The sequence below is a fragment of the Hippocampus comes genome, unplaced genomic scaffold (assembly GCF_001891065.2).
Source record: "Hippocampus comes isolate QL1 unplaced genomic scaffold, H_comes_QL1_v1.1 scaffold48, whole genome shotgun sequence".
NCBI classification, from domain to species: domain Eukaryota; kingdom Metazoa; phylum Chordata; class Actinopteri; order Syngnathiformes; family Syngnathidae; genus Hippocampus; species Hippocampus comes.
The window spans coordinates 2,889,825-2,916,709 of record NW_017808403.1 but is presented as its reverse complement, the minus strand read 5'-3'; the positions used below and the strand labels follow the sequence as shown (position 1 = coordinate 2,916,709).

Here is a 26,885-nt window from a genome sequence, read left to right as displayed (position 1 = left end):
TATATATATATATATATATTTTTTTTTTTTGCATGAAATGGCACAAAAGAGGAAATGTTTACCCTTTTGGGTGCCACTTGAAAAAATATGAACATATCTCATATGTTAAAATAGTCTCAACTAATCAATAAGTGCAGGGTTGATGTGTCTATTCTACACTGACGTGACGACATCTATCTATTGTCTATTTATGCACACAAAATGACCTTACACTTACGCAGAGGTCACCACGACAACATCGTGTTACTTTGAGCTGGCCCACGACAACGTCTGCATTTGAGAAGCTGACCACCTCGACGAACGCGTTCAACAATTTTGCTTAATAAATGCTGGACACCTCATTTTTTAAAAATTCACGGTAAAATCAATTCACGTCGAATTCGGGGCATTTTCTGGAAAAAAATAGCGTCACAGATGACGAGGGGATTTTGACGGATTGTGATCTAACTCATCCTGAACATTCGGTGCAAAGCCTGCAAACAAACAAACAGAATGACCATATAATGAGCTCCTTCACAAAAAAACCAAAACAAAAAAAAAAACAACAACATTTTTTTTCATGAACTTTTGTCCCAAGTCAGAGCAGCAGCAGGCAAGTCACCCCTCTAGAAATCATTCTTTCAGTTTTGTTTGTCATCCCTTCTTCATTGCACCCCACTGGAGAATGGCCTCCACTTCTCCCTCCCTCTCCCTTTTTTTTTTTCTTTTTCTCCTCTTTAGCACTTTCCCCTCTTGTCGCGCTGCTGGAACTTCCGAAGGCGACGTCCCCACAGGTCCTTCCAAGGGACGAGCAGGCTCCCCTTGTCCGCCACCACCCCGCTCTGCCCGGGGGAGTCGTCATCGTCCGAGCCCATGAGCAAGTACTTCCTCCCGGGTTTGATCTTGGGACATTTGCAGGCGACGTCCTTGGCGCGCACCCACAGCAGCTGGTCTCCGCGCCGTATGCGATGCTCCCCTTGTTTGTAGACCGATATGATGTTGACGGTGAACTTCCACCACTCGCCCGCCTTGTCCCCTTTGAGCACGTGGACCTGCACAGCTGAGAGAGGACAGCGCAAGATGTCTTCAAGGGGATATCACATGGAAAGTGGACTTTTCAAATCATGCGTCAAGCGGTCCCCCACGTATTTGCCCGGTGACAGATTTTTGGGGAAGACGCATCCTCTGTTATTTAAATCCCACTTGACTTGAAAAACTCACCTATTTGCTGACTGGTAATCGGGCCAAAACTGCATCTCATATAAAAGTCTTGCTTTGGGGCCATTTTGTGGCATCTTGGTGCCAAGGAACTATGTTTCAGTGAGGGGAGGAGCTTCTTTTATACGGTCCAAAGACATGTCTGAGAGAAAAGTAGAGGTTTGCCGCTATTTTGTGACATCTCTGTTTCCCCCACTCGATGGGGGTTCACCGACCGTTTTTTTTTTTTTTTTGTCTAAGGTGTCTACATATCTCCAAAGCATCTACTGTATGTAACTCAGATGATTTGTTCAGGGTGTTGAACAGATTTTACGTTCATATAAATAATGTACAGACATATAAATATTGATCAGGATGTACCTGGTAACATCACGTGTTCCCAGGTAGGGCATTTGAAGTTTCTTTTAAAGGCTTCTGGTCATGATAAAAAATGATAAATAAAAGTGATCAAACCTGGATATGCTTCGAGAAGAGCACTTCTACCATGAATTCAAGACATTTCACGATAGCCGGCGATGGAGCACCACAATTTAGGCATGACTACCATCTGGTGGAGTCCACCTCACACAGCACTTATTAAAACTGGACAGTGTTTTCAAAATACAGTTGTTGTTTTTTTAAACTTTCACACCAATTCATCGTTAAATTAAAATAGGAGTAGATTTGAATGGAACTAGTCGAGCTGACAACATATTTCTTTTCAGTACAACACATTTGTGTGAGGGAATCACCGCTCTGAGGTGTGGCCTTTGAATCCCAGCGTGGCTCGGGTGCCTGTGAGGGGTTTTCTCCGGGTCCGCAGTCCCAAAACATGCCCTTGTCGATAGGCGTGAATGTGAAAGGGGCTGCCTGCTTGTCCGCAGGCGCCCTGCGACTGGCCGCTGACCAGTCCTGCGCTTACCTCCCGAAAGAGGATCGCCGAAAGGATATGAGCACCAGTAGGCTCGACGCATTTTGGCAAGAAAGGCGACGGCGGAGAAACTTCACATGAGAGAAGAATTAAAGGCCCCTTTGGCGGCAGAGCCCTACGGAACATTTGTTTTTTTTTTTTTCACATCACTTTGATTGCCGCCAGAGAAACACATCTCCGGAGCTCAGCTGGCCTTGATATGCGTTGCAATCTGGGTTTGATTTGAGCGCGCTGTTATTCACATTTATTTCAAATAGTGCAAATGATTCTAATCTCGACAACACCGGCTCAAGATGTCACTCGCGCCAAGCAGCCGCAGGTGCGAAGAATTATCTTATCCCTTGATCCACATTTCATGTAATGCCGCGATTGCCGTGTTCGTCAACACGTGGCGTCATAGCGGGAATGTCACGATGGGTTTCAGAATACAGCCAACAGCATCTGCTATTATTCAACGATAGTCGTTCCCATCGCCATCGAGAGAATGGGATGACATTATCCGAGCGTGAGCTTTCCACACACCCAGGGAACAATGTTTGGCGAACACAAAATCATGTAAAGTCAACAAACGTTGACATGTTTTAACTTTGGCTTTCCTGCATTTCACCAAAAAGAAATACGTTTTCCAAAACGGTTGTCCCTTTCATTGAAACCCAACTTAAAGTTTTCAATAAAAACAACTTGCTTACTTGGTTACGCTCACTAAAATTGTTGTCCTAAATGTCACTCTTATATTGTGTATATAGTGTTTTTACAATACATTTGACGTTTACATAGCTTTGCTTTAGGAAAGTCGGCTTAGCTTAATGCTAGTAAACAATGCAAACGCCCCTTGAGATGCTAATTGTTAGCAGTGACAGTCGTTTTAGAAGCAACAGATAATCAAAGACCAATGGTGGGGCACCACATGTAGACAGATATTATAACAATAATTTTTCTTTATCCTCGACGTAAAATGACAAACATTATAGAGTTAGTTGTTCAATCAAAATGAACAAAACGCGTCATTCTTTCCATGTTATTTATCAATGTTATTCATCTGTGTTTTTATAAAGGTCAATATTAGATTTTTCCTTGCTAAAACCTTCTTTTTTTTTGTGGCGGATGAATGGCATTTCCATTCATTTTCCACTCGAATAAAGTTATGCATTTCAACAAAGACAGGTGTTTTCTCTTTGCATCTGCAGTCGAATATAATCACTTTTTGGGGGAATCCGGTAGCGGGCCTTTTATTCGTTACAGAGAATGGGGCATTTCGCTGTGGACATGTGTGCGTGTGTGTGTGTGTGTGTGTGTCCGCGCACAATATCAGAAGAAAGAAGGTTTGTTGGGCTGAGTCGAGTGAGCTCTCACAGGCCTGCCATTCAAACGCGGCCCTCTCCTCCATTCGGACACATAAAGGGTGCGTTGGGGGGTGTTGGAGGGAGGAGAGCCCACTATTTGTCTTCCCAGCCACAGAATAAGTTCCAGGAGAATCGGAATATGTTCCAACCTCGCGAGCTGTCCGGGTTCTGCTCCCAGAGCGCCATCCAACTAGCCGGCGTGAGAACCCAGCAGAGACATCGCCCTCTTCTCTGCAGCATCCAGGCACCGAGCCTCGCTTCCTCTTAGTATCTTTCACTCGCCCGCTCTCAAGTACATTCTCACTTTGTGTCCAAACGCACACAAAATCCCCACACGTCCGGCCACTTGCTTTTAAACCAAATAGCCGCCGGCGAAAGAGCCTCGCTCGGCAGCGGCGGGGTCAAAGAGCGTGTGGCAAAATAGCGGCGCTGCGGTGAGACGACGGAGCGGGAGATGGAAAAGAAGAGGTGTTGTGAGAGGAAGCGATAAGTGCGAAACGGCGCTGCGCTCACACAACGGCTGCCAAAGGAGACGAGCCGGCGGCCAAACCTCCCACGGGGTTCAACGGCTTCGGGGCGGTGTGCTGCAGCTTGACACCGGGCGCCATCGACAGGCAGGGGCTCGTGACATTCGAGCTCACTTCATTACAGCGGGAGGCCCCCGTCCCGTCCGGTTATCGGCCGAGAGACCCACCGGGGACCTCCTGCCCTCGTCTGAGTCGCGGCGGGGGCTTCCACGCCTTTGACCGCCGGCCCGGAGCGGCAGCAAACACACGAGGCTTTGATTCATTCTTCTCCGGGTGGCGCGAGGAGGGAGGAGGGAACGTGTGTGTGCCGAGGAGGATGTCAGGCCAGAAAATAATCCTTTTGTGTCCGCCGTCTCCGTAGTGACGGCGGGGATGAAAAACAAAAATTGAATCAACAAAACATATTTCTTCCTCTCCGCGGTGGCAATCCGTCACCGGCTGCCTAATTTAACACCTGTTTGCGCCCCAAGGAATGCTCGGTGCCGGCAGAGTGCACAACTGTGTTTAAACAGAGGGCCCCTTCCCGTGACCCCTGGGGGGTTCACCGCGGTCACGCACACACAGGGGTTGTGCCCCCCCCCCCCTCACACCACCCCCGGAGAACAGGGAGAGACCAATAAAAGCGAGGTGACAGGCCTGAGAAATGAATTAACGGCAAAAGCAAAGGAATGCAGGCTCAGCAAAGATGTCCGCAAAGCAGCCACGGCGTGCTTCGGACGGAATCATCTCCTTCTCGAAAAACTTCTGAGAGAAAACCAGCATCAATTGTCTGACCCGCTTGAGTCTGCCCGGCTGATTTTGAAACTCAGCAGCTCACTCGACTCTGATCAACAACTACTGGAATTAAAGCTACGGGGGCAGCACCGGCGCAGACCCGAGCCCTTTTCATGGCAAATACTTGAAACGATCAAAATTCCTCGCAGAAAACGAGATGGCGCTGGCAAAAAACGTTTCACAATGTTGTCCCAAATTTACCGCTTGGTGAATGGATCAAATTTGTGTCAAATGCAGCGTTTCCACATTACCTTGAATTGATGACTTGATTTTAAAAATAAGTGTGTTACTCTACTGATCACTTAAAAGTAACTCAGAAGATAAGTTCTGCTATTTGTTATTTTCGGCGGACAACTTTGCTTCAAAATGAAAACCGGTTTTGCCAATCCTTTTGGAGTCTGCGCTCTGTTTCGGACACGATTTAGTAGTGAAAGCGTTGAACCCGGAGGGAGCCGGAGCAGCCCCCCCGGGTGAGCCCCGAATCACAGGAGAGGTAGTCACGCTTCCCAAATCTTCCCGCAAGTCGAGGCAACATTTTCCCAGTTCGTGACCGGCCGGGGGTTTTGCTTTATGACTGTGACAAGCAAGAAATACGGTTTCCATCTCCCTAAATTCCAGACAATAATTCTTTTCAGCAATGATTTTGTCATCGTATCAAATGAAATACTTAGCGAAAGGAACAAAACAATTGTGCGCGACGACCGCACTCTCCACAAAGAACTTCTGGTTAAGGATGTTGATTGTCAAAGCTTATTCTATTCGCAACATCTGGTAAAAATCGGCAGAGACCGACATATCATTTTGGATGCATTCTTGATACGGTCCCAGATTTTTTTCAGATGTCTCCATTTGTTTGTGTCAAGTCCAAATTCTGATAAGTTATGCGGGGAAGCTGTGTCTGCATTTCAATAAGGGTTGTTCATTGATTTTTACTTTTTTTTTTTTTTTTTATGTGCGGGAAGTCATGCCAAACAAAAGCTAAAGTTCCATTTTAGTATTAGTTATTCTTAGCACATGCATTACTTCGGTAATGTAAGTCATTCCAAAAAAAAAAAAAAAAAATCATTGGTAATATTACACCTGTTCCCATACATTTGAATCCTATTTTCCTGGACATGTCCACACTTTCGGACCTTCAAAACCAAAAGCATCTGTCGGAATTTGAAAAACATAGGGGATTTCTCCACTTCAGTCCGTCTGAATTATTTCACTGCGCTGCGGCTGCTGTTTCTCGACTTGTGTTTTCTTGCTATTGGCCGGTCTTGCACCTTTGGGGATGTATTCTTATTTCTGCATGGCAGACATGGACCCGAGCGGGATCACGACTTACAGCGAGTACATCGGCACCTTCTTACATCTTCACACAAGTGCATTGCACCTGCGCAAGTAAATGTTATGGGATTTGAAATATAGAAGCACAAGACTCACATATTCTCGAAGAATGCAACGGCAAAGCGTGTAAGGACGATCAATCATTAAAAAAAGTGATGGCTCAGAGCAATTGCGTTGATTGTGGAACGTGACTTGGGTGTCTCGTCTCACACACACACACACACACACACACACGCACACGCACACACACAAAATACAGACGCACACTTCCCTTACGGGGACCGGATTTTGGGTCCCCACACTGCAAGAGGTCATCATGATGTCAGTGTGTAAACAGACTTTTGTCCTCATAAAGTGATGAATAGCAGAACACCCAGCAGACGATTCCATCACAGCAAATGAAGATGTGGGTAAAGGAGAAACACGCAGCACCGGCTGCGACTGTTTAAGTCATCAGCGGCGGAGTTGCACCAGGGCGTGGATGCCGCGCGCCTCTGATTAATTGAGACATTTAGCGTCCGCGGCGGCACATTTTTGCAGAGTGGGCTCACTCACCGTAGTCTTTCTTGCAGTACTTCTTCATGGTGATCTTCATTTTCCCTTTGGAAGCTTTACAGTGGGATTCACAATCTGGAATGAAGGGAAACGCACATTTTTTTTTTTTTTGAACATTTTGATTCATACAATGTACGAAATCAAATGGAGAACAGCGATTCTCATCTGGTGTGTCGTTGACAGCTCATGAAAAAGTGGGGGGGGGGGGATGACAGTTTTGATTGATTGATTTGATTTTTTTAAGGTGGTGTGTGTTTTCGAAGGCTGTTTAAAAAAATGGTCTTGCCTTCTTAAACGTGCACCACAATTTAATGAGCATGGAAAAAAAAATGTGGGTTCACTTGAGAGTGATTGTGTGTGATTGTTTCACAACACCGCTGGATTTTTATCGTTGCGGAATACGCTGTCCTGGGGTTGCCGTTGCGGTGTGCGGACCTCCATTGGCTCCCATTGTGAAATATGAAGAAATCCTCTTCTGATTGCCATCAACACTTTCACTCGCATGCCCTCGGTTCCCATTAAATTACACTTGCATATTTGCGGTCTGGCATTGGGAAATCTACCTCTTTGAAGATGTGTTTGTTTGGACCCTATCCACTGTTATTCACAGAAAATATCACCTATTTGAGATTCATTCTTTCATTCGTTTTCATGACCGCTTATGTTCGCTCGGGCTTCAACTGGTCACCAGCCAATCGCAGGCTATTTGTAATTTTCTGTAATTATATAGATTTTTTTTTTTTTTTTTTACTTTGGCAAGTTACTGTTTACAGTACATATTTATTTAATTGTAGTATTGTGTAACGATGACTGTTGGCCATAAACACATAAAAAAACACTCACAACAACAACAACAACAACAAAGCATCAAACAACTTGCCTGCTGTGCAAAACTTGGATGGGGGATCGCAGAGGAATGTTTTTGTTTGGGCAAAATTTCCGCCGACACACATGCTGACAAATCTCAACTCTCACCGCCAGCTGTGTTGGATTTGTCAGTCGGCGCAAGAGGGGCATCGACATTGAAAGATGCTGAAAATGTCGGCTGCGACTCATGTACTCACGCCAATCTAGGACTCAACAGTGCATCAAAACCTTGGAATCAGTTGAAGATTAGAAAAAAAAACCAACAATTTACGACTGCCAGTAGGTTTTGTCATGATGCGTTATGTTTACGGTTTCATCCATGTAATTATAAGGAATTTCGGGGGCGGGAAAAGGCTTGTTTCATCCATCAACGGAGCAACACGCCACAAATGCCCAATTCTACCTGTGCAAAGTCGAGCAAAAATCCCAAAAGAAAGAAAAGTCCTCGCATCCGCAGTGAGACGACGTTTTGCGCTCGACTTGCGTCGGGAACGAAAATGGGGCCCGAAGTCTAAATTCATGTCTGAAGATTCGCCAGTTTATGTGCACTTGGCATTTAGTGGCAGGCTTTAAAGATGACTGCTGCTTTTGTCACCGTGCCAGTTAGGGCTCATAATGAGGGAGCTGGTGGTGAGGGGCTAAAAACTTCAAATTGAAATCATTTGTTCTCTCCACTTTCCACTGACTGACACAAATTGGAAGCAGATCGTCTACTCGTGTTGCTGTAACTCTTGCTCTCTCCGAGTAGTGAGACCCGTGCTCCCTTTTCTGGGGGGGGGTGGGAAAGCAGGAAGGAGGGAGCAGTTGAGAGAGGGGGGGGGGGCCTTTCAGCTCGCCTGAATATGGACAAACTTCATTATTTCTTCCAGCTCTCTGTCCAGTCGCCCCCTTTCTTCTCCATTCTACTCTGTGTGAATGAGGTTGCCCGGGTAATGATGGGGGAAGAAAAAAAGCGCCCCTCTCCGCCCTCTTATAAAAGAAAAAGTCATTTGGTTTGTGGAATGAGGATGGAATTCATGTATGTTGAGGAAGCATTTTGGGTTGAAATGCCTGGCTGCTTTCTCAGGTGGTGGGATCAGAAAAAAAAAAAACAAAAAAAAAAAAAAAAAAAAAATGCTATCACTTTTAAGGAAGCATCAGTTAGGCACAAAAGCCACCCCCTTTGATAGGCGACACTGGCGTTGCGCCCCCTCAGAGAAATGGCTGCACACTCCGAGCCATTACACCCGCGGCGCTCATTAAGGTCCAATCTCCTGCTGGGAAGACAAACGCCCTCATTGTGCGGCACTGCGGCAGCGCCACGCTCATCGCTGAGGGACCACAAGGCTTCTAATTTGGAGGGTGGTGTCGACAAAGAATCCAAGCTTTACACCGTCTCTGCTGCTTTCACTGTCGCCGGGAGTCAGAAATGACTCACCCCGCCGTCAGAAACATCGCAACAAGGCGGGGCGACCCAGGTCATCACCTACGACCTCGAGAGGAAAAAAAGCTTTCTTTTTAGATTCTTATTTGGTTAGAAAGTTTGATCTCAGTGCTGGTATTTAAGTTATTTACGATTCGTTTTATGTCAATTATTTAATAAAAGATGTCAATCATCCTGGCTGTGTCGTGGGAGGAGCCCCCAGAGAGTCTCCAAACTTCCCAGGCCAATGCAATATCACAGTCAAACTAATTCAGGCAACACTGTAAACAACTAAAACAACGGGTCCGGGGAGGGTCTGAACCTAATGAGCCATGAAAGGAACACACTGACCACAAAAAAAAAAAAAAAAAAAAAAAAAAAGACACTAAAGCGATGGGTAAATACTGCCGTGGCACATGGCCTCATGTCACCGCATGGCGACTCTTGTCTGAGTAAATCAGGCTGGGCTTCGCTGGCAGCGCGGTCAGCCTTGATTGAAATACAAACTGGTGCAAATGAAGCATGTAATCAGATTAAGGGTGAAAACTCAGGGGGGAGGGCGGGGGGTCGCAGCGCAGGCCTGGAATACAGGCAATGACGCCGCAGGGAGCCGTGAAAAAAAATAAAATAATAAAGTCTCTCTCGAGCCTGGAGTTTGCATCAGTGGTGGACCTTGATGGTCGGAAGTGAGACCACGTTGTTGCAGATGGAGGGTGAAATAGAAAAACATGAATGCCGTTTCCCACATCGTGAATGACTGAATTAAGCGCATTTAAAAAAAAAAAACACTAACTGTGTATAGTGTCACAAGGGCTTACATTATTTTGTTTTAAGCCAATAAAGTACATTATTAAGTACAGTTCAGTTGTATTTAACTTTGTTTTCAAGTTATCCTTTAGAACTGTTTATTCTCAAACATGTCCATGTCAGGTACCATTTTTATCAAACTTACGTGCAAAGCATTTTCATTGAATTATTTAATCACGGTCAAGATGACAGCGGCTTAAAATGATAACATTTTTTATTATTCAAATTATTTTTGCCAAAACTTGAGCCTACTATGCTCCTATAATTTGTTTGTGGTCTTTATGGTGATACTTTGAGGCGGTACTTGGTGTAAAAAGTGTCAGAGCAACTTTATGTAAACACCTATAAAAAAAAAACAAAAAAAAAAAAAAAAAACAAGGTATGCTTTTTGGTCTTATCGCATTACGGAGGTATAAAGCATGCCACTACCTGGCAAAAATCAAATAGTCAAAACAGCATCCTATCCCCCCCCCACCTCCAACCCCAGTCCAGATAGGATTGTGGGTCCTGATTTTTGCAGAAACGTGTAAATGCACAAGCAGAATGTTTGCCTCGTTACTGACCTGATGTCTCATCGTAGCTGCTGTAAGTCGCTGTAGGTGATGCAACTGGAATCTCTGCGGCGAAGACAAGAAGCGGGTCATTAATTGTCATTGAAAGAGAATCATCCACACGCGTTTGGTCCATGAGAGCACACTTTCTTTCTCCTGCCTTGGTCCACACGTCGCATATCCTGAATCATACACCTTTGAGCCCGGGCGCGATGTCTTCTGAACGACAGCTGATTTGGACACACGCCGTGCCTCAGCGGCTGGTGTAAGATGAGTTTTGTGCAAGTGTTGCCATTGTGGTCTGCTGGAGGTGCTGAGAGCCAAAGCGGAGCTGAAAGTGCTGCGGGAGAACCAAGTATGTTCTGTTTTTCCTTCTTCACGATAAGACCGTAAAGCGCGCTGGGCACCATTTTCGGCGGCTACAGACATGACTTCTCTATTAATACCAGTCAGACGCTTTTTTTTGATCAAAATAGCTACCAGCGATCTCTATCTCAGTGTGACGCTGGTGTCTGTTACCGAAGGCCTGCCATCGGCAGCCAGCAGATGCAGCCAATAGCTATACGGTATCAGCCATCATTTCTTTGGACACATTTTGGGGATTTACCGTAAGACAGACGGCGAACGATACAGAAGGCACAAAAGGCCACGTTAGGTGAGTGGTAAGGTCCTGTTGATGCGGGCCAGGGTTTAAACAGCCAAATATCCATCCAGAATAATGGAATCGGATATAAAAATAACAAGACGTGACGGGACTCCTAACAAGCCTGCACAAGCATTTCAAGTCGTCTTCTGAGATCAGACGGAACATTCAAGAAAAAGGAAAGCAGCTTTGATTTGTCAAACTGTTATCAGAATAAAAACGGCTTTTGTTCAGCGGAAAAATATTTGCAACTGGATGAACCGCTGTGGTTTATTCACAATACAACATTTATTGCTGCAGACCAGACGTCTTCTTGAGGGTGATAAATCCTCAGTGTGAGCGATTAAAAAAAAAAAAAAAATCACCATTGCGCCACATTGCGTAGTAGTGAAAGGTTTCGAAAACTGCAGCTATCCATGGTAAACGGTTGCACGTGAAAGTTACTTCACAATTAAACTAATGGGGCATTTTGAAGGAAATGTTTGGATGTTTTAATTCTCTTTTTATCATGTTTAGTTTTCAAATTTTTTCATGCAAACTCCACACAGAAGATCTGAGCTAAAATCCAAACCCAAATTTGCTAAGCACATGCTTCCCTGTGTGGAGTTTGCATGTTCTCCCTGGGCCTGTGTGGGTTTGCTCCCACATTCCAAAAACATGCATGGCAGGCTGATTGAACACTCGAAATTGTCCCTAGGTGTGAGTTTGAGCGTCAATGGTTGTTTGTCTCTGTGTGTGAGTGGCAGGCAACCGGTTCAGGGTGTCCCCCGCCTACTGTCCGAAGACGGCTGGGATAGGCTTCAGCACCCCCCGCGACCCTTGTGAGGATAAACAGATCAGAAAATGGATGGATGGATGGATGGATGTATATAAATATACTACTGTATTTTCATTTTGTAAAATGACCACTTCATACTTTACCTCATTCCTGTTTCATGCACCAGTGAGCTCACAAAATCATAAAAAAAAGACCTAAATAAGGTATGGCAAAGCTAATTCAAAGTGATCAGCGGTTCTCTTTTACTCTGACATGTTAAATGTTTGCGTCTGACTGGTGTTTTAAAAATAATTACATGACATCATTCTCCACTAATTCGTTCAGTGTAATGTGGCTTTCTGTACATCTGACTGTACTGTACAAATACTTTGTTACTGTACTGAAGTCAATCTTTCAGCTACGTACTTTGTTTGAGAAAGTTTTTTGTTTTTTTTTCCTCAGTTATGTTGCGGTTTCAGTTTCTGCATGTCTGAATTGCTGCTTCATGAGAGCGTGAGAGGGATAGCACGGAGGAAAACTGGTTAGCACGTCCGCAACAGAGCACAGTGCAGCGGCGCAGGGTTCGATTCCGGCTCCGGCCTTCCTATGTGGAGTTTGCGACAGCTGGGATAGGCTCCAGCACGCCCGCGATGTTCGTGAGGGAAAGCGAATTAGAAAACGGACGGATGGATGGCTAGAGTGTGTAAACACGTTTGCCACGTTTGGCCATCGTTGGGCGATCTCCACGTCAATCATTGAAGCAGCTCCACTGATTGGTCATGGAGGCCGTGAATACTAAGAAAGCTAGTCCAATTTATGTTTGAGGTAGAATTGTAAATTCATCTTGAGAAAAGCTTACTGATGCAGGGGGCGATGGGAGAGCGACTCTGCTGGTATCCCTTGGCACATCGGTTACAGGTGATTCCCGCAACTCCGTCCTTGCAAGGGCATTGGCCTGTCGTCTGGTTACACGTCTTCCCTGCTGCTCCGACTGGATGGCAGTCACATGCTGGAGGGAGCCAATTAGATGACATGACAGGAAACAACATTAGTGATGTGAAGCCAAGTTAAGTCGTGATTTCATTAATTTCTAAAAGCACCCCCCTGACTGCGGCAAAACTATGTGTGCGTGTGTGTGTGTGTGTGTTGGTCGTCACACGCACCCTCTACACATCATTAAGTGCTGATCTTCTTGCACGTCCTTCTAAAACATACTTTGCGCACGCCGAGCTCCCGCGGGGACTCCGGCGAGCGCGTGATGTTCTGCCATCTAACTGTTTTTCTCTCCTGCGCTGAATTTAAAAGGAATAAGAGGAGCTGCTTCAATTGGAGGAGAATCAAGTCGGCTGCGTTTACTCACACAACGGTGCAGACGCCCATTCCTACCGGTGCACGTCTATGAGAAATACCAAAAAGAAAGAAGACTCCGCCCATGCGCGCAGTTAGACCACACTTGGCGCTTGACGCGCTTGGCACTGGAAGGGGGCCCAACATGTTCCATACATCGACAGTCATCCAAATACTCAAACATACTGAGAAATCATTCCCTTTCGAGTTAACTTGATTTTCTTTCAGTAATATCACAGACGAGGAACTGGGCCTTGCACCAGCATAAAACCGCCTCATGACAGAGTTTCCCTCCATCCCTGACGAGGAATACGAAAGACAAAACAACGTGATTCCGATGAGCATTTCACACACTTAGCACATCTTCCATCTTGTGCGTTAATATCGAAACGTATGCAGGTTGGAGTCTGTCTCGAAGCAGCCCGGGCGCAGACGTTTGTGATCAGACATGCTGCGTGCTCTTCAGATTGAGTTTCCACTGCAAAGCTTTTTGGCAACGACGCGCTCGCGCACACTGGCTGAATAATGTTTCCCGTTCACGGTTGAGTGGGACACACTTCAAAGTCTGCTTAAGCGGTTAGCTGGGAAGACTGCACGTTCAATGTGAGATATTTGCTCCGTGAGTATGCGCACGCTCTGCCAAACAATTACAGGACCGAGATACAGCGCTTGAAGTACAGGCCGAGCTTTCTTATTAGCGTTGAAAGTGTTGCTTGGTATGAACCACGAGAGGCATTGACAGTTTGACTTATCAGATGTTTTTGAAGAGTTTACCACCGCAACATTACGAGTAGGACTTCAACTACAAGAAAAAAGTCACATTGTCACGAGAATTAAATCGTATTGTATTGTTTCTTTAAAGAAGGAAGTTAGGATAATCTTCATTGGTGAGAAGCAACCCTTTTGCTAACTTTGATTGAAAAGGGAGAGTCTGCGTCAAACTAGGCCTGATTGCTGGTGGCGTGCGCAACTCCAAACTGCTGTCCGGTAAATTTTGTTTGGCCTTGAATAACAAAAGGGGGAGGAGATTTTACGATGTCAGAAATGTGAGCAGAAGTCATTACGGTGTAGTTGTACACTCGCCCTTGGATTGACCGGCGACCAGTCAAGGGTGTTTTCCGACTACGTCATTCAAGTGGGAGTGGCTTCAGCTCAGCACAACCCCGAACAGGATAAGTGATGTCAAAAATAGACTCGGGGCAGTGTGACATGGATCAATTTCCTCTCCTCTGTGCCCGGTGAAAGGCTTCAACTGCCAGAAATTTGAGGGAAGAGGGAAAAGAAAAAAAAAATCTATTCTCAAGTGACTCTCCAAGAGCCCCGTTTACACTTTTGCTCGATGAGGGGTGAAGCTGCCCGTCGACGAAATGAAGCGTGAACCCGTTCCATGCCGCCACTGGAGATTCTGGTGTCCAGATTTCTGCCAGTGAGCGGCCATCCATCAGGCGCATTGCCGCGAGCACGTTTAAGTAAGACGTCAAGTGAGGAGGGAGTTGCGGATTGGGGAAATAAAAGCAGACTTCCTCGGGGCCGTGTTGGCACGCCGCTTCTATTTCCTGTCCAACAACAGCAGAGCGGGAGGGTGGGCTGATTTGAACAATAAATAGAAGCTCTTTAACGGATGTCGGGTCGGCCCGTTTTGGTCACCCGAGGAGAAAAGGCAGCAATCAGGCTGTTTGGCTTTGATCCCCGAGCACCCGGCTGGCGACGGGACGAAGGGCACGCCGGCCTCAGCTCGTCCGGGTACTGATCCGGCTGTTTAGAAAGACTTTGCAAACATCAATGGATGTCACTCCATCATCAGGCTGAGCGAGAACCCTCTCCTTGCATTAACCTGACGCCAGGTTCAACACTCGGAATCTAACTCCTCTTCCACTGTGTGCAAATGTTTAGACTGGCAGGCTCGAACAATGCTGCGAAGGACCATTTCCAAATGCGGGTGATCTATCAAACCTTTGCTCAACGCCGCATTACCGCACGCAGTAAACCGACCTCAATGCTGTGTTCAGAAGAAAGCTTGGACTTAAGAGACGGTCACGGGGCCTTGGGTTTTTCCTTTAATTTCAGTCAAAATATATAAACGACAGAACAACAGAAAGGCGACGTGTGAATAAAATGTGTTTGGCGTGATTCCTCATTTGCAGAAGTCACGTGTCTCAGGAAGTGTCCTGTTGACTGAAGTGGTTGGGTCAGCGCAAGATGCCCCCCCTTTTTTTGTCTCTCTTGCCAATAATCCTCTGCCGCTTGGCCCTCGACCGGAGGTATGCGCCCGCACCTGCGTCGATGTGTTGTGCCGGTTTATGTGCGCGCGCGCGCGTGCGAAACAGGCACGAAGAGATTAGTGAGCCGGTTCCAAAATCCGCTCGCACCTTCTGTTTGTTATGTTTGTCTTGTCAGTCATTCGCAGGGGACCCCCAAATAGCTTTGCGGCGGTGCGGGTCAGTTCACCGGTGCAGAGACAGGTGGCTGCTTTATTCCAAACTTCCCGAAGAATTCCTTTAATACGTCAAGCATGACAGCGTAGTATTGCCTGCTAACTGTGAACAAAGGGATTATTTGACTGGAATTTTACAGGAATTTTGAAGTGACTCATGTTCCATGGCAACTCCGTAAGCCCCCTTTATGACAACGTTGACTTTTCAACACATGATTCAAGGTGTTCTCTTGCATGTACTGTGAAAGTCTGGAGCCAAACAAGCACTGAAAACACACTCTATGTCTTAATGTCCCACTAAAAGGTTACTTCCAAACTCTTGTTTAAAGATAGATGACTTCAATTTCTGCCGTTGAATCTGTGATAACCCTTGGTCAAATTTTGAAAAAAAAAATGGCCAAAACGTATCACATTAAGAGATCAAAGGACCAACTTGAAGTGGGAAAGAATGCCAATGAATGAATTTCGGCGCTTTTTTTCCTCTTTCTTCTACCCTCTAGAGATACAAATGCAACTTGTGTCGTTTTTTTTTTTTTTGGAAGTGTACAAACATTACAACCAAGTTTTTACCTTTGCAAGCTCTCCGGTGTGAGATGGACTTGCTCATGTCCCTGTAGAAACCTTCCTTGCAGTAGTGGCAATGGCGGCCCGCCGTGTTGTGACGACAGTTCAGGCAGACGCCTCCGCTCCGGCGGCCCGACAGCTTGTACAGCTCCATGTTGAAGCGGCAGCGGCGAGCGTGCAGGTTGCAGTGGCAGGCTGATGGGCGGGAGACAAGAGAGAGACGAGCAATGAACGCTCAACACTCTGACCAGACGCTTTGACAATTTTGCGGTGAAGCTCGGGCACACCGACGTTTCAGCCGCACCCTCGGACGGTCATGAATACAACGGAAGTAAAAAAGAGCTCCCCTTTGTTTTTAGAAAATACGAGTTTGTCACACCGGAGGTCAAAATGCAACGCGATTCTATCTGAGCGAGGCAGAAGGATGTTATTGAAACAGATGGCCGGCCTTGGGAATAATGCAGCCTGTGGACTGAACGTCCTGCTCCAGGCTCACTTTGAGTCTGCCACCTGCTTGTGAATTTAACCTTTGAACCCTGGCAGGAAAAGGTGCTTCCCCCTCTCACAGAGATCTGAGACTCTTCTATTTGTTGATTTGTGATCAGGACGATTTTCGGTCATTTGATTCGCGCGTTGCCTTTCTGTTCAACGGTTCACCTATTGAAATAATTAGTATGAAAGCACGATGAAAACCGTATTATTAACGTTGTTTCCCTGTCCAACATTTACTATAAGATTGCAATCAAAAGTTTTTTTTTAAGTGTACAGTTATTCAAGGCCTGGACCAAATTCTTTTGATTTCTCATGTCTTTAATTTAGTGGTTCGTGTTTGACAGGTCTCTTTAAGATCAACCGTCAACAAAGATCAGTGATGTAGGTGTTCGCAATGGGTTTTTTTTTCATGATTTTCACTTTGTTATCGGACAAAATCCGGTGTTTGCTGTTCACATAAGGTAAAGCTCACGTTTCCTCGCATTTCACGAATCTCCACCATCAGCGTCTTCATGTTATTGCCTGGAGATGCTGGCTCTCGATAACGCTGCCACATATGCTCCACAATCATCAGGGCTCTGAATCACATACACACCGAGTCACACCTGCCAGAAGGGACTCAAGCCGGCAGGTGGCTGGGATTCATGCATGCACAGGCCCCCCCTTAAAAGGGGTGGGGGGGGGGGTCCATTACTAATGCACACACAGCACCACAGTCTTACACAGAGGTGTTTGGCAGCTGTCACAAGCTTATCTCCAATGGTTCCCTCCCTGAGGCTGATCGAACACACATTTTTAAGAATTCACACGCACACGCAGACACACAAATACATGCTCCCTCCTCCCATTCCCTCTTTGCTTTTTACCGCTTTCTTATCCCAGATGTTATCTCCACTTAAGGGAAGTGTGTGAGAGGGAAATGGAAGTGGGGAAGGGGTGTGGGGAGGGGCTGTATTTTTCATGGAGAACAATTGAAATGCGCCCTTGACTACTGAAGAAAGCAAGTATTACAGTTTCATCAAAATGAATACTCAGAGATTGCATATCAAAGGAAGCAGTTACTAGTTCAAAAACATTGATGTACATTATTTTGAAAGGGGAAACAAGGCTGACTTGTTAGTTGTCGCTGTAATTCATGTTTGTTAATGTTTTTTTTTTGTTTGGGGTTTTTTTAAATGGGAAGACTGTCAACCAATTTTTTTTTTTTTTTTTAATAAATGTATGCGAGTGGCGTCAGGGGATTAATAAATGCTATCTTGGCAGCTGTCCCCAGGCCCTTATAAAGTGCACTGTGCTGTCTCACTCACGCAGTCACCACAATAGTTGTCCAACAGTGACAATAGCGTGCACGCCGATAAGACCAATGCCACCTCGGAGCACGTGTCATCTAAAATTAGATGCAGTTGAACCGCGGTTTTTGTATGTCTTCGTTTTCTTCGAGTTTTTGCGGAATCTTTCCATCCGTCAAAATGTTGCCCCAGTTTTATTCCATTTTCGCTCAAAAACGCGCATGACAATGCACTTTCTTATGAAGCATATTGTAGCACCTTTAAGTTACTGTAACGAGGGTTTTTTTGGGAACAAGAAAATGCTTACAGTATCACTCTTATTTATTACAAATGAGAATTTGAAATGATGGTCGAGATTTTAGCAAGCATCATGAAAGTTGACGTCTTTGATTTGCTTTCGTGGGCCACAGAAAATGTTGTGGTGGGCCAGATCTGGCCCCCGGGCCTGGTGTTTGCACCTGTGCACTAGTGCATGGTTTGGTTGAACATATTTGTTGAAACGCAGCTTTAATTCCCTTTTGCTAAATGCGATGCTACTCCGTGTGTGTTAAAGTTTTGTGAAGGCTTATGTTTACCGCAACATCAATGCTACTCAATGTTGGTCTTTCATTGAGCATTTCATGTGAACCGTAAGCTTGCAGAATTTGGCTGTTTAGCACGTGGGAGGTCTAAAGCCGTTTCTTGTGTGTTTTATGATGTAGTCTCTCTGCATCACGCAGCTTCACCTGCCGCAGGCGGGTCTGGATTGGAGAGCCCCACAACAAACAGGGCTTCACATTCGACGGCGGTAGCTCAAGAGTGCAGCTTTCAGGTTACGCCTCCGATGATGAATTTAGATGACAGTTCTGCTTTTATTTGGTGGAAAGAGCCCACTTGGAACGATGCTATTCCATTCTATTTCTGTTCAAGGGTCATCTATCAGGCCTAGTGAAGGAGCTACTTGGGGTGGGTGTGCATGTTGGATGGGAATTACAAATATCGCATTTTGGTGGAGGCGCCCCCCTCCCCCGCCCCCTCCCACCTCTACTTCATCCAGAGATGTGAGAATGATTATTGGGAGCGGAGAGGGTGGGGGGTCTTGACATGATGATCTTTGACGTGTGCAGTGTGTTTGTAAGAATGCAATTCTGTTTTTACTGGAACCATTTATTCACCGTGCACAATCCAATGAAGTCACTCTTATAGAGGGTTTGATCAGATGGTTAAATCAGACGGCGCTCCCAGCCGAAGAAGACTTATGAGCCTTCTGAAGATATACAGTATAGTCCTGACAACACTGTACAATTCCGAGACATTGAACACTGACTGATTCATACATTGAAAGGAACCACACAAAGTGTCTTTAGTATCGAGGCTTGATTTTTCCACTTGGTGAAATTGGATTACTTGTACTTTACCTTAAAAGGGTTTCGCTGAGCGTCACATAGAGATGATAGAATGCTTATATAACAGTAGTCAGGTAGATGTGGGCGGGCTTTGAAGTTGGATCTCGCAAGAGTTCGGAGTTCATTTGAATGTAATAGGTAGAAACAAGTAACGCCGCAATTACAAAAAAGCGCAGGTAAGATCTTGCCGAAAGATCTTATCATTAAAGTTTATTCTATCTCGTAGTTTATTTGAATCTGGTATGCCAACAAGCAAAACTGGTCCGATGATGTCACATCAGGTCTTTCTGTCGCGACATTTTAAGCACCAGACGGCAGATTTCTAACAAATAAGAATTGCGATCACACAGGACTGCAGCCGCTGGGATGTTGCGCGGTAGGTGAGCGTGAGGACAACAACAAAGGAGCAACAAGCTCTCCAGATGATGAATCATTTTACAAGAGATTGGACCGATATTGACGATTTTCACTGAGGGCAAAAATGTAAACAGTGAAGTAAAAGAAAAAATATGTTAGATTTCAATCTTGGCCAGAAACGTTGCAGGTTTACGTAATGACTTCAGAGTACTGCCTCATCAAGAGTGAACGCCGTCACCTTGGTATCTTGGAAACAAATAAAAGCCTAAAAAAAAAAAAAAATGTGCCAATCCAAGGGGTTTAAGATCATGTACCAAAAAGAGATGGCACTACATGAACCTTCACCCAAACTGTTGCGACCAAGTTGGAAGCACAGGAATGTCCATGAGGTATTGGAAAAGTGGGGCTACACACAAACGCATTTTGAACATCTGATCCACTTCTCAACTGCAATGAAATTCCCCCGTGGCGTTTCCAAACTGTGCTTCAAAAAACATCCTTTGAGATGGTCAACTTCAGGCCACCAACTCAAGGCGCGTAGCTGAATGCTGGCAAACTGAAAGCTTTCCGTTGACCGGCGATGTCACGGGAGGCGTTCCCCATCTTTACTGGCAAAAGCTCTGTGATCCCCGCTGGGGATCAATTAGCAGAGCCATCAAGCAGGCCACATGCCTTTTGTGCGCTTGTAAATGGTCCTGTTGCCGAGCGAACGCGGAATGCGCTGCCTCGACGTCAACGGCCAGTGGATATCATTTGGTGTGATGTCACCGTGCGCCATTAGGCAAAGCCGTTTAAGCTTAGTGGGGCATAGTCACGACCTGCGTGTGGCCAAAAGGTGAAAATTGGAACTGTTCTATAGATTAATCGATACCTGTGGTTTTCTGCAGGGTTTTTTTTTTTTGGGGGGGGGGGGGTTACTCTCCAGTATGGCACGGTTTCATTTTACACCCTTACAATTGTTACCATTTCTGTCCTTAAATTTGGGTTTCCGGTGTAACAGTTTCATTAGGCTTACACCGCTAACCTGAAGAGCAGTTTCTTTTATACAATTCAGTCTTTATTGATCAAGCGCTCTCACAACAGCTGCAGTGGCTGCAGCTCGATCCCGAGCGCAGTGTTAAGGTGCTTGTGGTCGACTAGAGCTATTCTCCCAGGACTGAAGCTGCACCAAGCATCGGTGAGACTTTTCCAGTCCATGTTTCCCACTGAGCGGGGAGGTTATTTTAACACTCCGGCACGTGCCGTACTCCCCCGTGTAGAAGAAAAGGGGGAGAAGGAGGTAGGAAGCCACTGGGCTGTAAATCACACTGAGATGAATAAATCCACATCGTGGTGGCACGCTTATGATGCTTTTTCTGCTCTTTGCTCCTCAGATCAACTTCAAACCCGCCGGATCCCCGTGTCAAAAAATGTCTCCTGTGTGTGGGTTAACCCTATCAGGCGAGTTTTGCCTTTTTTCCGTTTTATATTCAATCGGAGGCCAATGGAGAGTGACAGTGAGCATCGAGGACGGAAAGATTAATTGAGGGGAAGATTAGATGCATACCAAGAAGTGAGTCGGGACTATAATATGCAGACTTTGTCTGAGCTCACACATTATATGTGCCGTGCGCTCACCACCTAAAAACAGACTGGGAGTTGAAATGTGACTTAAAAGAGGATGACAGACGGAACACGGCGGCCACATTTTCTCCAGATAGGAAGGAAAAAAGTCGGAATTAATGGTGGCCGATTGTTTTGATGGAAACACTGAGTCGACATCACAGAGGTACTCCGTTCGCTTTGGTCCCAAAGTTTGTGCCGGTTGCTAGGTGGCCTCCAGGACGTTGGTACAAGCTGAAGAGGAAAAGGCTTGGTTCTTCCTGAATCACAGCAGCTTCTGGCAACCTCCGCGGTGACCCGTCAACGTTATTAGCGACAAAATAAAAGGCCACCCCAATGAGGTAGTTTACGGCATGAAGCCCCCCTGCTGCTCATGAAACCGCTGACCCCAACCATTGAGCCACGACGCTTATTTTCCACATACGGGTTCGTTAGGGGAGAATTCCAAAATTGAAACAGTAAGTAAATACTGTATGCGCTGATGATGTCATCAGAATGAGAAAAACAGATGTGTTTACTTATAAGTATCATCTAACAATGAAGACGGGATTTTCATTGTGGAAATTTAAAGAGCCATTCCCCGTAAACGAAAATCCCAAACGGTCCTGTCGTGTTGCGCATCAGCATCTTGCATGAACCAACCAGGAAGAGAGATCCGCTCATCATTTGCATTCAGAAACGCTTCAATCCTGGTGAGCGCTACGCGAATTGCTACTGATTGAATACTTAGCGTGAGTAGAATGACAAAGTTCACCTCGCATCGCGGCGCATCAGCATCTTGCATGAACCAACCAGGAAGAGTTCCGCTCATCATTTGTATTCAGACACGCTTCAATCCTGGTGAACGCTACGCGAATTGCTACTGATTGAATACTTAACGTGAGCAGAATGACAAAGTTCACCTCGCATCGCAGTCACGTCTTCTCCCGTTCTCAGAATGATGGGTGGCGGACACCGTGTTCATTTTATTTTTTTCCCCAGATGTAATCATGACACTCCACGACATAAAAACTTCATGAAACACATCCCAGACACTCCATGTATTGTCTCTGTGCTGTGTCTGAGGTCATTCTTTTTCCCAGTGGCGGGCTGAAAGTGGGAACCAGACACCCGACGTTATCTCCTACTCTCTATCATGAGAAATTGGGCCTCGATGTCTGTGTAAATAAGAGCAAACGCAACCAAAACGTTCTATGGGGTCCTCGTCTGGGTTGACGTCAGCAGTTAAGGTTTTCCTGAAAGAGGAAACCGTCTCAGATAGACACTTTGCGTTGTCTGTTTCTGTGAGACCGAAGCTGGGATGTTGCTTTCTAGGTGAGCCATCTGCTCGGTAGCCGTGGCGAGCAAGGCAAATATTGTTCAACACTGGATGCGATCACTGCTGATGGGTTTCTTTTCTTTTCTATGCCTTAGCTTGAAGTGGTTCAAGAAGAAGGATTCTTTCTTGTGGAACCAAGGGAGAATGAAAAGAAAAAGCTCACTCGGACAGTTCAAGCTCTTCTGTTTTCCCATTCCATATATCTTCTGGGGGTCGCAAGATCTAATGTTGGTCACGTTTCCACTTTCAGAGTCATTGTCACAATCCCGCTCCTACTCAAACTCGTGCTGTGCTGTCACTGTCAAAAAAAAAAAAAAAACTAAACAAAAAAACCCCCCGAACACATGCACATGCACATGCACATGCACATGCGGAAAGCAGGAAAGAAAGCAAAGGTGCTTGACAACGACTGTTGCTCCCGTGATGCGAAGGTCACTGCTGGCTGCATTTCCACTCACAAAACCGCCGCCGGCCACATTGTTTGACTTTTCCACTACAAGACCCCCGAGCGGCAGTCAGGCTTCGGCACGTTTTAGATGACTGAGACTCGGCAGTCCATCTAACTGGCACTCTGCTGCTGATGGGATTTTCAAGGGTGTGTGACTTTCAAACCCATTGGGAGGCCAAGAAATGTTCCCCAACCTGCTTCGCACCTGTTTTCGATCAACCAGTGCAGGTTTTATGCTCGCTTTCACCTGGAATCGATTTTTTTCCCCCCCACATACATACTTTCAGTTTTTTTCCCCCCCTTCTTCACTACCACTACTACTATTCTCACGTAAACTTTATCATTAAAACTAATTTGTTGTTCTGGGTCGGACTATTTACACAGCACATCTGAAAGTTGTAATGTTCAAACCCAAAGGGGAAGCAACTATTGTCGTCATTAATGGAGATCCAAACAAACAAAGCACCACAATAGCAACACATGCAGTTGTTTTTATGATTATGTTCTCGTCTTCTCTGTGTTCTAACTAACAGGCTCTGAGTGAATGTTATGTTCTTACATTAAATTTAATAGTGGTGGTTGCCCATGCCCGTGGTGCTGGCACACGGTGACGGGCGAGGGAGAAAAGGAGAAGAAGAAGAAGAAGAAGAAGAAGAAGAAGAAAGGGGTGCGAATGAAGAATCATCTCGAAAGATCTATGACCTCATGTTTTGCTCCAATCATGACATGAGCCAATGGTGAGGAGCTCAAATGAGAGACAGATGGTGAGCGGGCTTGGCGGGGCCAAACCTGTTGACCCAAACAGGAGGCGGGCAGCGCAAGAAGCGTGTCAGTGGTCCCAATGGTCAGTCCCGCGGACAAAGACGGGCAGCGAGACAACTCGCGTCTTCAAATCCCTCCGGCTGAATGTGAAAACAATTGGAGAAAGTCTTTATGAAAAGGAGACCGGTTCTATGGGCTATGGCGTCTTGGGGCCTCAAGAGGCTCCTCGCTTCATGTCCAAACTGGTGTTTCTTAATTCGGCGAGCCGCTGTCATGCAACAAGCTTGTTGAGGAAAAGAAAGAATGCGCATGTTTTTAAAAGGTGCTCTTGTTGTTTTGACTTTCAAGACTCACAGCGTGACTTGTAATCTGCGACGCTGTTGATTTAAAAAACTCTTGAAAGCGGCTCCACATCCATCTCCAGAAAGCTCCATATTGTTAAATATTTTCTCAGCATGCTGCCTTTTTTTTTTTCCCCCCCAGAACTATTGGAGTAACAGTGTAGCTGCCGGGATGAGAGCCAACCGGTAATTGAGACAATCAAGTCCTTCCTAATCTACTTTGTGCGTGACTCTTGCAACTCTCTATATGGATAGAAGAGCATTTTGGAATTGGGACTTTATTTTTTGTCCGTTCATCCAGAAGAACATTTAGAATGCTAACATTGGATTGAGGGTCGCCCTGAGTCCTATCAAGTTCTTTCACATCAATATTACACAAGCATCCCATAATAGACCTTCCATTGTGAACCAAAAACAAAAGACTTCCTAAAATTGTTCTTAAAAGATGGAATGGGATAATTGGTCACAATTTCTTGCTTTCTACGTTTGAATATCCGTGATTGATTCACTGGTTTGATGATTTGGCTTTGGATTTTTTGGCATGTGTCCACATGGTGGGATGACAAGAGTGCAACAACATCATCATCATCATTCTCACCTGTTCATCGGCTATAATTGCAAAGTATTACGACGGCAAGAGTTACACACGTGAGTGTTAAAAACTATCGTTTCCAACTCACAGTATCCATTTGGCAAGCAAGAGTTTCCCACACAGTTGCCTTTGCAGCCCATCAGTCAGGCCAGGCAGTTGGGGGGGGTCGCTGGCGTTTCAACGACACTGCTACACTGCACATGGAGAGAATATGAAGCAGCTGCCTGAGACACGACCCGTGTCATCAAATGTCTTTTCTCTCAGCGACATGAAATCCATCCACACACAATAATCGTCCTCTGGATGCTTTCTGTCTGTCACTTGCCATCCGAGGGTGAGTTCACAATTTATAAAGAGGAAAGTCACCCAAAGCACATTGCATACTGTAGGATTTGAAATATGATTGTTACTCAGTCATTTAGATTGATTAGAAATGGCACCTAAAAGTTGAAAAACTTTTCATAAATCCCACTTCGAAATGATCGCAAACATATCGATGAATCACACTGGATGAGGTGCAAGGGCAGGGAGCCAATGTTGTGCCCACTACATGCACTGTATACTAGTGTTGCACGATACTGGAAAAAGATGCAATGTGTGATATGGGTCTTGAATATCGCAATATCAATATAAATGCGATATTTAGCATGTGCCTTGAAGAAATGAAATTTTTATGATCTCTTGAAAGAAATACTTTTTTTTTTCTTTTCATCTGGCAAAATGACCTTCTACTGTTTTCTTATTAGATGACGATGCACATTTCAGCTTGCATCTGACTGGCCAAAGTCATCAAAGCAGACAACTCCAAATGAAAGTTTAATTTATCCCACGTCTTTGCAATATCCGATATTTTTTCCATATGCTGTGCAGCCCGAATGTATTCTCCACTTGCCTTAACAGCAATGAGAAAGCTCAGGACTGAATAACTACTGTTCATCCGACCTTAATGAAGCAGTCCCACCCTCAGGTCTCGCGCCATGCTTTGTGTCAGACCTTCCTGATTATTTCCTCTTTGGAAGATGTGCTCATTCGGATTTTTCGACGTGTGTGCGTGTGTGTGTTTAACCGATGACAACTGCTCCCATGCAAAACAAAGAGTGATGGCGAAAGGAGGCCGCCGCCTCCCACACACAGCGAGATGGATGCCACACGTAACAAGCTTTTTGTTTGAGTAAAATACCCTCACATGCCGCCTTTGCAAGGGGCCAAAGGCGCAGGCCAAGGGGAACAACTTGTTCACTTGTCCTGTTTAGTTGAGCAAAGCAACGCATTGTCACAACTTGTTACTTTTCCAGCTTTGCTTCACGGTGCTGGGGCAGTGAGTTGTTGATACTGCCCCCCCTGAAGGCACCCCCTTGCTCTGCTTGAAAAAATAAACAGTACCGCCATACGTTCACTTGCACTGAACTCTTAAATCAGGATTCAAATGACCTCCCACTGTGTTCCCTTTCTGAATTGCTCGCAGGCTTTTTAAGGCGGCTCTGTCGGTGCCATAAAATGTCACTAAAAGCGGCCTAATTGTCGGTCCATTCTGGACTGGCACCTTCTTAAGGAAACACAACACGCCCCTGAAGTCTGTCACTGCAGCTGCAATGCTTCCTTCTGGCTGCAGGATTGGGGAACATGCTCAAAGCAGCATAACACGTTTGGAAAGCTAAAGGCGCACTTGTTGTTATTGAAATTACTTCCTACGCATTCTTTTCTCCTCTGGAATTTTCTTGAGGTGCAGTTTACAAAAGGGCATCCTCATCAATCAGTGGGTGGATATTCGGGAAACAACACTGTAGCCAAAGTTATAGAATTACTTTCAGTTAAATATTATACTGCTTAATAATGGTGTTAATCAACTGGTTTTAAGTTGTTTTATTTTATGGCTACTGATTTTTAAATAACAATATCAATCCATCCGTCCATTTTGTAAAGCGCTTTCTGCGTTATCCACCATTGTTGGTGAGCTGGACGCCAATCCCAACTCGGGGCAAAAGGCACCCTGGTCGCCAGCTAATAGCAGGACACACGTAGAAGAACAATCTTTGATCTTTTAAACTCACGTTCACACATGTGATCAATTAAGAGTCTTCATTTCACCTAAAATGCATGTTTTGCGAATGTGAGAGGAAGAAAATTTTTATTATTGTCATTATTATTATTATTATTACAAAGCCCATGCAAGTACAGGGGACAGAGTTGAGATTGAACCGCAGCCTCAGAAATGGAAGGAGTGTCCTTAATTAATCACTAGCATTATATACATACATACATATACAGTATATACATATACAGTATATA

At 45.4% G+C, this 26,885-nt stretch overlaps 1 protein-coding gene across 1 annotated transcript in view; it reads right to left on the bottom strand.

Moving 5' to 3' along the window:
* Window positions 1–712: 712 nt before the first annotated feature.
* The window catches only part of ntn1b (netrin 1b), a 31,579-nt gene continuing 5,406 nt past the window's right edge, over window positions 713–26,885 (bottom strand). The window contains exons 5-9 of the mRNA XM_019858486.1: window positions 16,017–16,205; window positions 12,525–12,674; window positions 10,278–10,331; window positions 6,639–6,713; window positions 713–1,039 (exon numbers count right to left, since the gene is read on the bottom strand). Coding sequence (XP_019714045.1) covers window positions 717–1,039; window positions 6,639–6,713; window positions 10,278–10,331; window positions 12,525–12,674; window positions 16,017–16,205 — 791 coding nt within the window. The 3' untranslated portion in view covers window positions 713–716. The remainder of the gene's footprint in view (window positions 1,040–6,638; window positions 6,714–10,277; window positions 10,332–12,524; window positions 12,675–16,016; window positions 16,206–26,885) is intronic.